Source organism: Nesoenas mayeri (genome assembly GCF_963082525.1).
Source record: "Nesoenas mayeri genome assembly, chromosome: 1".
NCBI lineage: Eukaryota > Metazoa > Chordata > Aves > Columbiformes > Columbidae > Nesoenas > Nesoenas mayeri.
In genome coordinates this window covers 2,226,114-2,238,400 of record NC_137541.1, presented here as the reverse complement: position 1 = coordinate 2,238,400, position 12,287 = coordinate 2,226,114, and the positions used below count along the sequence as shown (strand labels likewise).

Genomic DNA, 12,287 nt, shown 5'->3' with positions numbered 1-12,287 from the left:
CAATCCAGGTAGGACATTAAGAAGGGTCAGGTCTCCAGTTGAAGTTTTGGTAAATATACCCAAAAGCCATCTGCAGAGTAATAGCTGGAGGCATCTCCTCATTGCCCCATTGGGGACCCAGAGGAGGCAACACAGCCAAATCCATCCCCAATGAGACCATGATCAGGTGGCCAAGGTTCCTAGTTGACCCACAACCCCCCTGGGACCCAAAATTCAACTGAAGGCTGAAAAATAAAAAACAAACAATACACCAGGCCCTTCTGCATCTTCTCCTCGCAGACACATCTCCAGCAGACAACACACCAACATGCCCACAACATCTCTGTGCAATGACCTCCTCCTGCCTCTGCTCCAAGGGTGTACAGGTGAGATGTTTCCTTCACAGAATCACAGAATGGTTTGGGTTGGAAGGGACCTCTGGAGATCTTCTAGTCCAACCCGTTTCCTTGATGCAAACTTCTGTAGCCTTGGTCTATATGGCCCTTTATGTATACAGTATATAGTTTTATATATCTTTATAGCCCAACACCTTACACATCCATCCCCCATTGGTGTATAGAGCTCTTGTTCAGCAGGACATAGGCATTGCCCACATTTTAGACCCAGGGGAAACTGAGGCACGCATGCCTGCTCACATCTGATCAGGCAAAGGAGGGCAGAGCAAGGTCAGACCTGGACAAGCACCCAGCTGGATACATCATTGTCCCTTTTTGGGTTTGGGCAGAGATGTCCCCAGATTGCCCAGGTTCAGCCTTCCTGATGCACAGGGCTGCCTAGAGGAGCCTGGGCACAGCAAGGAGTGACAGGGGGACTTAGAACCATAGAATCATTTCAGCTGGAAGAGACCCTCAAGATCACTGAGTCCAACCACAACCTAAATCTAGCACTAAGCCATGACCCTAAGAACCTCACCTATACACCTTTTAAACACCTCCAGGATGGTGAATTCACCACTTCCCCAGGCAGCCTGTTCCACTGCTTCACAACCCTCTCCGTGAACAATTTTTTCCCCAAAAAAATTGCTCAGAGCCAAAGGAGAAGTCATTGCTTTGAGCACAGAATTGAAGAGGTTACCCCTGTGCCCCCCAATGAGCTCCAGTAAAACACTGGTCGAGACTGGTAACAGGCTTTTCCACACCACCAGCTGCCGTGGGGATCTACAGCAGCCCTGGTTGGGGTAATTTCCCAGCATGAGATCAAACAAGGGGAACATCTCGACCTCATCCTAGTGCCTGGAAATTAAAACATCACATGCCTGGGGCTCACACTGTGTCTTTCTTCTGCTCCCCTTTAACAAAGGCAATTAACATTGAAATGACACCATGGGAGCGGATGAGCCCAAGGTGTTTGCTGGCACCAGGCTGTGCTTGCACCTGCAAAGCTGAGACTGGGACAGCAGATACCAGTGAATAGCGAGTGATGGGGAGAGCAGAACCCCCACTTCCCAGCTGCATCCCCACGGGGGACTCTCACCCACACCCGGCACTGGCTCAGACTAACCCTTCCCAAATTAATCCTCCTTCTCAGCCTCTGCCAAGAGAGACCGGGGGCTGCTTGGAGGGGCTGAGACACAGGCGGTGGTCAGAGGAGCCAGATTTCCTGAGGAAGCTGGATGGAAATAGGAGCACTGAAATCTCCATCAGCCACCACCTGTGTCTGGGATACCATGGGGCCAAGGCCACTGTGCTCGGAAGCACAGTTTAGGGGATAAACTGGTCCCAATATCCCCCTCCAAGAGATGGCAAAGGGCAGCTAAATGGATAAACTGGAACTGAGGGACCTGGGGGGTTCAGCTGGAGAACAGGAGCTGAGGGGAGACCTTCTGATCTCTGAACTGCCTGAAAGGAGCTTGGAGCCAGGGGGGTCGGGCTCTGCTCCCCAGGAACAAGCGCCAGGAGCAGAGGAAACGGCCTCAAGTTGCACCAGGGGAGGTTGAGGTTGGATGTGGGGAACAATTTCTTCCCCAAAGGGCTGTGGGGCATTGGAACAGGCTGCCCAGGGCAGTGCTGGAGTCACCATCTCTGGAGTGATGTAAAAGATGCTTAGATGAGGTTCTCAGCAACATGGTTTAGTGACACTGTTTGGTTAATGGTTGTACTCAATGACCTTGAGGGTCTTTTCCAACCCAAATGATTCTATTATTCTAAACCTGCCCCAGTCTCCCCCTCTGCAATACAGCAAAGGGCAGATTTAAGGTGACAGTTTCAGGGACCATGGCGCAGTGTCAGAAGAGCAGGTCCAGAGTGACATGTCCTGGGGACAAGGGGCTTGATTTGATTTTGGATGGGCTTGAGGGGATTCCGTCCCCACCCAGAAGCACGTCATGAAGCAAGGCACATTCTCTGTCAACAGTAGTGGCCCTGGGACACGGACATCCACAGAGACTTACAGGAGCCCTCTTGCTCTGCAAGAGCTTCCCACAACCATCTTGGCTCTTCCACTCTCTCATCTCCATGGGAAATAACTTAGCAGCTCATAGTTCCCATCAGGAGCCCTGAAATCTCCATTAGCCACACCTAGGTCTGGGAACATGCAGAGCCAAGGCCACCATTGCTTGGGAAAGACAACATTGCTGTTTGGGCTGAAACGTGCAGTTTTGAGAAAGCCAGGTGAGAATTCAGATTTTCCTGCCATTTCTTTCGGAGATGGAACCCAGACTCTTGGTATTGCACTCAAAAAGAGCGTTTTGCTCAGCTGGGGGCACATGGGTGCTGTAAGATCACTTTGGTCAACATATTTTTCTGCTCCCACTGCTGAATCCCTTCCAGACTCTTCATATTCCTTCCCTGTCATGGTTTAAGCCCAGCCAGCAACTCAGTCCCATGCAGCCACTTGCTCATGTCCCCACAGTGGGATGGAGAGCAAGTCAGAAGAGTAAACATGAGAAAACTCATCAGTTGAGATAAAGACAGTTTAATAAAGCAAAAGCCACGCACAGAAGCAAAGCAAAATGATGAATTCACCCACTACTTCAGCCACCTCCAGGAAAGTCGGGCTCCACCACCCATAACAGTTACTTGGAAAGACAAACATCATCACTCTCAACATCCTCCCCTTCTTCTTAACTCAAAATATATACTGAGCATGACATCATATGGTATGAAATAGCCCTTTGGTCAGTTGAGGTCAGCTGTGCTGGCTGTGCCTTCTCCCAGCTTCTTGTGCACCTGGCACACTTGAAGAAGCTGAAAAGTGGCTACTTGGCTTGGCTACCTGGCAACAACTAAAACATCAGTGTGTTACCAACATTATTCTCATTCCAAATCCAAAACACAGCATTATACCAGCTACTATGAAGAAAATTTACCCTAACCCAGCCAAAACCAGGACATTTCCCCAGGCAGACATGTCTTCCCTAGCCTTCAGGAAACCTACTTCTCCTCCACATGTCAGTGCTCAAAGGTCTCCTTCACCCACATCAGAAATGCTGCAGTGGTTTAGACAGCCCCCAAGAACAGCAGATCTTGAACCTCAACCTGGTTCTTGGACCTCCTGAGGTTCAACAAGGCCAAGTTGGTGCCTGGGTCAGGGCAACCCCTGGTGTCAATACAGGCTGGGGATGGAGGGATGGAGAGCAGCCCTGTGGAGAAGGACTTGAGAGTGCTGGGGGATGAAAGATGGGACATGACCCAGCAACATGCACTTGCAGCCCGGAAGGTCGATTGTATCTTGGGCTACATCCCCAGCAGCGTGGGCAGCAGGTGGAGGGAGGGGATCCTGCCCCTCTGCCCCACTCTGGAGAGACTCCCCTGCAGTGCTGGTCCAGCTCTGGGTCCTCAGCACAGGACACACATGGACCTGCTGGAGAGGGGCCAGAGGAGCCACAGGAATGATCCGAGGCTGGAACAGCTCTGCTGGGAGGACACGCTGAGAGAGTTGGGGTGTTCAGCTGGAGAACAGAAGCTCCAGGGAGACCTTATTGCAGCCTTTCTGGACTGAAAAGGGGCTGAGAAGAAAGATGGGGACAGACTTTTGAGCAGGGCCTGTTGCGATAGGACAAGGGGTGATGGTTTTAAACTAAAGGAGTGGAGAATCAGGCCAGACATGAATAAGAAATTGTTGCCCTTGAGGGTGATGAGAGCCTGGCCCAGGTTGCCCCGAGATGTGACAGATGTCCCGTCCATGGAGACATCCCAGGCCAGGCTGGACGGGGCTCTGAGCAACCTGAGCTGGGTGAAGATGTCCCTGCTCATGGCAGGGATTTGGACTAGATGACTTTGAAATGTCCCTTCCAACCCAAACCACTCTGTGACCCTATGATTTGGGAAGCTGCTCCATATATTGTTGTTTAGTGGGCTTTTGTTTATGACCACCTTCACTATTCCAGCACCCAGGTATGAAAAACAAAGCTAAAGCTGTTCATTGATATGTGTGCCGCTCTTGGGTGTGGGTCTGGAGGATCCACCATTCATGAAGATGCCAAAGCATTGTCCATGGTCATCAAGCTGGAGATGCCAACTGCTCAAAAACCATGGGATTGCTCTTCAACCAAGGAAAAACCTTCACTTCCCTGACTGCATTTGCAGAGGGCAGGAGCAGGTCTGCACTGAGATATGTACTGGAGTAAGTGATTTCAGTAATAAAAACTGCTCCTCTTACATCAATCCTTGTGCTGTGCTAATTGCTTTCCAATCCACGGGAGCACGTGGCCACACTCCTGCCCTTGCTCAGTCCCGCTGGGTTGGCTCCTGGATCCAAGTGGGGGGTGATGCTCATTCTGCGTCCATCCCAGGCTGCTGTCACTCACAATTTATGGGACTGAACCAGTGGCTTCCAACCCCAGCTGGCTGTGGGGAATGGAGCCACCAGGGAAAGGTGGCAGCCCTCAAGAACACACCTGGAAACATCCCAGCACACTTACCTGGGGGCACAGAGACAGAAGTCATCTCGGCTCTTTGAAAAAGCATCTCTGAGTCCTGAACAATCTCATTTCTGGCAAATAGAGCAGTTACTGTTCCCCTGTGAGGGTTATTGTCAGTACCAGGGACATGGTGTGGGGACCACCAACTGGAAAGCCAGGAACTGGGTTGGTTCTGTCCCCAGGAATCAGAGGGTGGAAAGCGGCCACCTAGGGTGGGTGAGGGGAGATGCACTCAGCCCCAAGGTCTTGGGACTGACCAGTTTTGGAATATCTCAATGGTCTCCATCACCCCAGCAGAGCTGAAGATGAAGGAGAAGACCTATCAGATGAAGCAGTAGCTGGTTATAATCCCCGAAAGAAACAGCTTCTAATGGTAGTCTGATGTTCAGCCTCTCCAAGAGCAATGGGGACATGCCTAACATTTTAGCCCAGCTAACCTCACAGCAGAGAGTTGAGCACAAAGGAGGCTTCAGCCCAGCAGGGATCTCCTTAGGGGTCCATCTGCTGTCCCACCATTCTGTCAGCATCCCAGCTTTTTAGGCTAACAGCAGCCAACAATGAGCTCTGGGTTCCTTCCACCTCCATCTCCCCAGTATGGGACACAGCAACACCTCCTGATCCCTGTATGAACCTCCCTTTGCATCACTTTGGGAACATCTCCAGGATCATACCCCCATGTGGGGTTGTAGTATAGAACAAACACGAAGTGTAACACAACAGCCATGAGCAGGATACCCCAAGACTCCAGGCAGCATGGAGCCAGTCCTTCCCCTGCCTCACAGGCTCCAGAACATTCCCTCTCCATATCTCACCAGGGGCATTTCATGGCTTTTTCTCCTGAGTCACCCCATCACATGGGCCTGGCTCACCCCAGGGCAAACTCCAGCCCCAGGCACATGGAACTGGTTTCACACTCACACCAATTCCAGCAAGGTTGGTGGCATTCCTAAGGTAGATCCCAGGCCAGAGGTACCCACCCATGGCCAGGGGAACAGATCATGTTGGGCTGCAAAAAAAGGAGTGTGGGCCGGAGGTGGAGGGAGGGGATCCTGCCCCTCTGCCCCACTCTGGGGAGAGCCCCCTGCAGTGCTGGTCCAGCTCTGGGTCCTCAGCACAGGACACACACGGACCTGTTGGAGAGGGGCCAGAGGAGCCACAGGAATGATCCGAGGCTGGAACAGCTCTGCTGGGAGGACAGGCTGAGAGAGTTGGGGTGTTCAGCTGGAGAACAGAAGCTCTGGAGTAACCCCATTGAGACTTTTTTGGACTTCAAAGGGGCTAAGAGAAAGATGGGCACAGACTTTTGAGCAGGTCCTGTTGTGACAGGAGAAGGGGTGATGTTTTTAAACTAAAAGAGAAAACGTAAAAGATTTATTTCTCGAGGAGGGTAGTGAAACACTGGCCCAGGTTGGGCAGAGAGGTGGTGGATGAACCATCTCTGGAGACATCCCAGCCCAGGCTGGACGGGGCTCTGAGCAACCTGAGCTGGTGAAGATGTCCCTGCTCATGGCAGGGGTGGCACTGGATGAGCTTAGAAGTTCCCTTCCAGCCCAAACCATTCTGTGATTCTATGCCATTTAGTAGTTCCTGTAGAGTCAGTCCTCATGTCTAAAGTCTAGACCAGATTTCAAAACTTGTGTTTCACACTTACACCAACTCCAGCAGCTCCTGGGAAAGACCCCAGCCCAGAACTACAACACTGACCTAACAACCAGGACTTGCTCAAGCAACAAACAAGCTTTACCAGTGGTAATGAAGTGGCAAAGCCCCACCAGAAAGGTGCACTTGACCCAGGCACCACCCCCCATTATGGCACTGGTCAAACTGGGGATTTCCTGCCTTCTCCCAGACAGGCTTCCTCTGGGCTGCACTTGGAGGTGAAAAGAGCATCATCCAGTTCCAGACAGACAATTCCCTGCAGGACATAGGTCATTTCCCTCATAGCAATAATTACAGCTTACCCAGAGCACACCCTTATCTGCATTTGCTGTTCTCCCCACGACAACATCCCTGCAGCTGGAACCTTCCTACACAAACAGCCTAATTAAACCTAAAAGAACTCTGAGGAAAAAAAAAAGAAACAAAAAATTGTCTTTATTCAAATACAAAAAAAAAAAAAAGACAGTTGCATAGAAGTGTACAGATATATTTCTAATGAAAAGGTGCTTTTAAGGTTAAAGCCAGAGCAAGAATTTGACATTTCAGCCAAAGCAGGCAGCTTGCAACATTCCCCTGGACTAGGAACCAGGATCCTCTGCCCAGGCAGGATTTGTCCCCAACACTAAGCCAGGCACTTATTCAACTTCACTCATGGATCAACAGCAGTGTGATAAAGCTCGAGACACCCATGCTACACTATGAGCGCATAGACTATGCAAGCAGAAAAAGGTATAATACGTCAAACAGTAGCATTGAGGTTCAGGACAATCCTTTGGCACCTCCAGGCACTCGGGACCAGTTTAGCCTGATGACAGAGGGTTTGTGTTTCGTTAAGAACAGACTGCAGTTCGTTAAAACTCATCCTCATCAGCCTCATCTTCTTCTCCATCTGCCGAGTCCCTTCCAACCTCCTCATAATCCTTCTCCAGGGCAGCCAGGTCCTCCCTGGCCTCCGAGAACTCTCCCTCCTCCATTCCCTCCCCCACGTACCAGTGCACAAAGGCTCGTTTGGCGTACATCAGGTCAAACTTGTGGTCCAGGCGGGCCCAGGCCTCGGCGATGGCCGTGGTGTTGCTCAGCATGCAGACAGCCCGCTGCACCTTGGCCAGGTCCCCCCCAGGCACCACCGTGGGAGGTTGGTAGTTGATACCCACCTTGAAGCCCGTGGGACACCAGTCCACAAACTGGATGGACCGGCGTGTTTTAATGGCTGCAATGGCCGCGTTCACATCCTTGGGCACCACGTCGCCCCGGTACAGCAAGCAGCAGGCCATGTACTTGCCCCGGCGAGGGTCACATTTCACCATCTGGTTGGAGAACTCAAAGCAAGCGTTGGTGATCTCCGGCACCGACAGCTGCTCGTGGTAGGCTTTCTCTGCTGAGATGATGGGCGCGTAGGTTGTGAGTGGGAAGTGTATCCGTGGGTAGGGCACCAGGTTGGTCTGGAATTCAATCAGGTCAACATTCAAAGCACCATTGAATCTCAAGGAGGCAGTGACCGATGAGACAATCTGCCCAATCAGCCTGTTGAGGTTGGTGTAGGTGGGACGCTCGATGTCCAGGTTGCGGTGGCAGATGTCATAGATGGCTTCGTTGTCCACCATGAAGGAGCAGTCCGAGTGCTCCAGGGTGGTGTGGGTGGTGAGGATGGAGTTGTAGGGCTCCACCACCGCCGTGGAGACCTGTGGGGCTGGGTACACAGAGAACTCCAGCTTGGACTTCTTGCTGTATTCCACGGAGAGCCGCTCCATGAGGAGGGAGGTGAACCCGGAGCCTGTGCCTCCCCCAAAGCTGTGGAAGACCAGGAACCCTTGGAGTCCACTGCACTGGTCAGCCTGCAGTAGAATAATGTATATTTATCTCTCTCTGTTAAGGACTAGAATAGCTATCCCATATAAAACAGCAATAAATTCTGCCTAGAGCAGTTGCTGGCCAGAGTGCATCCAATTCCTAGAGTGGATTCACTCAGTATATCACCCTATTGAGCATCTTCAGGATAAATGTCTTAATCAATTGCAGCATTTCCATGGAAATACCACAGGTAGCTCTGCATGGTCAGATGGAAACTCTTGAAATATTGTTCCATTATCATGGAAACTTTCGGCAAATTGCTCAATGCAATCCCTCAGCGCCTAAGAGGGGATGGGACGTAACATGTGGATCCTAGACCCTTAGGAGACATCTCAAAAACATTTCACTGATGGGTATCCAAGTATATTGTTGCAAACCTGCTTCATTCTTATCAAGACTGGAGTTTGGTCTTCCCAGACTGGTTATCAATTGTCCGCTTGCAATTAATAGCCACAATTACACAACCGGGATGCAGCTTCACTGTGGTCTAAAGTCCCTCTCTTCTGACTCTTTGGTCTGGTGTTGTGTCACTTCATATTTATATGACACGCAATAACAGCTGCTTTTACAGCAGATATACAGGTTCAGATGGCACCTTGCTTTACTGAGCCTCAAACCTAATCACAGCAGCCCTTGACCTCATATAAAGGTATCTTTCTTCTAAAACTTTTACCCCAAACCCAAAGTTTATTTTTATTGTCCATGGTGTGTTATTTTAAGGAAAAGACTGTCTCTTTTTCTTACCATTTTTCGAATTCTGCTGAGGACAGTGTCTATAATCTCCTTTCCAATGGTGTAGTGGCCACGGGCATAGTTGTTGGCAGCATCTTCCTTACCACTGATGAGCTGTTCTGGGTGGAAGAGCCCATGGTAGGTCCCAGTCCTGATCTCATCTACACAAGGAGGAGCAGTCATGGAGAGCAACACACAGTTAAAGATTCTGGACGTTAATGTGACAGAGTAAAACACACAGCAAATCCACCAGGAGATGGTCACGGCATGGTTAGTTCAGACTGGGAATAGTGGAAGGGGGAAGAACAACCCTGTCCAGGCTAATTCGCCAAGGTCCTACTATACCTCCTCCATCTTCACCTAGTAACCACCTTGAGATCTTAGTATCACTTGGCTTGGAGAGTTCGGACACAGCCTACATCTCCAATATTATTGTAGGGTTATAGTTACCACACACAGCTTGTGTTTCTGCTCATGAAACATCTCCTGGTGGCTGGAAGCATCACCTCCATCCTCTGCTCTACATAACACTGAGGAGGAGACAGAGTGCCTCCAGTATTGATGTTTCTGCTGGAAGCTTCCCACCCAGCTTTGGGCACCTTATGAAGACAGGCATTAGGAACAGCTTCTCTAGGCTCCATACAGGTTGGAGACACCTCCAGAGGGTATTTAAACCCACTCAGTCTCAATCTTGGATACACTTCATATTCTACTGGCTCGCACACTAGGTTTCCAATTAAGTGCCTTGATAAGGTGCCTAAAAATTAAGTGGAACCAAAACATAAGTCTACATTCCTTCCATTAAATGAAACAATGAGTCATACATCCTGGATGGTAAGATAGGATCAAATGCCCAGGAGAAGCCCAGAAGGCAAAAGCAGGTAGATGAATGCAGATTGGTTTGGAGTCATTTCCACCAGTTCCTTGAGCAAAAATAAAGAATTTGTTTTCTAGGAACATATTCTAAAAATCAAAGTGCCAGGAGTGAATCGAAGACCCAGAGACCACTAAAGGAAATGGGATTGGAAGTGGAAGTAGAAAGCTTGTGCTAACAAGACAACCGGTTTCCCCAGAACCATGAAACATGTAGCATCCATCTGCCCAAAGATGCTTCACAGGGAGCATTAAAACCACATGTGCCACATCAGGTCATAGAGTGGTGTAATTGAGTTCAGAGACACTGAGGTTAATTAAGCCATGCCAATTTACAGCTGCTAAGGATCCTGCTGAGGACAGCAGGTCTCTTAAAAGGGGGGATCAACTAAAGACAAGTCAGTGGAGCAATAGGTTTGTCCCTCCAGGTCCATTTGCAAATACAAACTGTCTCCTTCTGATGGCTGGAGACATTTTAGTAGAGCAGAGGAGTGGGAGCTGCTGGGCAACATGAGCAGCATCACAAGCCCCAAGTAAGAAGGGTCAGGAGTCACAGTAAAAGACACCACAACACCCAACTACCCCACTATTACCGATGACAGTGGGCTCCAAGTCTATGAAGACTGCCCGCGGAACGTGTTTCCCAGATGCTGTCTCACAGAAGAAGGTCTCGAAAGAAGAATCCACTTGTTCAGTCTTGGGCTCCACAGGTGTCACCTGCTTGGGGCCAGGAATGGTCCCATCCGCCTGGATCCCGTGCTCAAGGCAGTAGAGCTCCCAGCAGGCATTGCCCATCTGCACGCCAGCCTGCCCGATGTGGATGGAAATGCATTCCCTCTGGAAGGGGAAATGGCTTGTTATAAGGTGATTTTTATTTTTCTAAGACATCCTGTGACTCTGCACCAGCCCCCGCGGTTCTTGTTTGAGCTGTTTGTATAATGAGGGAAACAGGCGGCTTCCGCCCACCAGCGGGAGTTGGAGCGAGGATCAAATCGTGATCTACGGGGCAGCTGGACGCAGCAGCGACACACACGTAGCATCCCTGGGAAGGGTTCTCCCAGCTCAGGAGAGGAGGAAGGAAGGAAGTGATCATAAAATAGAATCATAGAATAGTTTGGGTTGGAATGGACCTTCAAAGCTCACCCAGTTCCCCCCCTGCCACGAGCAGGGACATCTTCACCAGCTCAGGTTGCTCAGAGCCCCGTCCAGCCTGGCCTGGGATGTCTCCAGGGATGGGGCATCCACCATCTCTCTGGCCAACCTGGGCCAGTGTTTTCCACCTTTACATCTAACCTGAATGTCCCCTACCAATGGGTTTCATGCTGAAGCAGGAAGCAGCTATTCAGTACTCAACTGGTCCTGTCATTGAGTGGAGCAGCTGTCAGTCCCCCAGGTCCCAGAGCATCAGGCTCCAGGCTCCTTGAGCTAAAAAAAGCTTTACACGAAGCAGAGACAAGCCAGGCTTGGGAAGCTCACAGCCAAGCTGGGAGTCACAGCAGGAAATGGGGCTACAAGAATGCAGCAGTGGCCTGGGGCCAGAACAAGGACAGGGTGACACCCGGGGAGAGGCTCGGAGTCCTGATTTAAGCAGGTCACCCTCCAGGAGTCTCTAACTACCTCCAATATTGGAGGTATTGGCATTTTCTAGAGACTCTGTGGGGACTTTTGATGGTTGTGTGCTTCCCTGGGTAATTGGCATCTCTGCTATTTCCATCACCCCAAGATCAAAGCGCCGCTGCAGCAATGACAGAGGCTCTTGTCCTATTTCCCAGGCAGAGACTCCAAATTACCACCATGTTTGTCATGGAGAAGTGTTGCATCTCAAAGAATCACCATGAAAGGGAGCTGGTGATCCCACCTGGGGATCACAAGCAGCATGGCAGATCCCATTATCTGTAGCACTGATGATCAGCTTGGCTCATTTACACCACCACCCCCAGTCCTACCCAGAGCTGGGGGTCTCCACAGACGAGCCCAGCTCCCCTGCTCCAAGTAGCACATGACAAGTGCCACCACCAGCCCAGTTGTCTCAGGGATGACAGGGCACGCAAGGGTATGTACACCCTTTGGCTTGAATATCCTTCCAGAGGGACTCTGTCCCTTCAAAGTCACAGAATTGCAGACTGGCTGGGGTTGGAAGGGACCTCTGGAGATCATCCAGTCCAACCCACCTGCTAAAGCAGGGTCACCAGAGCAGATCACACAGGAATGTGTCCAGGCGGGTTTGAATGTCTCCAGAGAAGGAGACTTCATAGCCTTGCTGGGCAGCCTGGGCCAGGGCTGTGGCACCTTCAAATTAAAGAAGTTTCTC

The 12,287-nt window shown here is 50.6% G+C and overlaps 1 protein-coding gene across 1 annotated transcript; it reads right to left on the bottom strand.

The window, feature by feature from the left end:
* Positions 1-6,624: 6,624 nt before the first annotated feature.
* On the bottom strand, positions 6,625-10,771 carry TUBAL3 (tubulin alpha like 3; the record flags this gene model as incomplete). The annotated part of the gene is made up of 3 exons (XM_080352487.1): positions 6,625-8,355; positions 9,116-9,264; positions 10,570-10,771. The coding sequence occupies 3 exons, from the start codon at positions 10,769-10,771 to the stop codon at positions 7,372-7,374; spliced, it is 1,335 nt and encodes a 444-aa protein (XP_080208613.1). The 3' UTR covers positions 6,625-7,371.
* Positions 10,772-12,287: the final 1,516 nt, after the last annotated feature.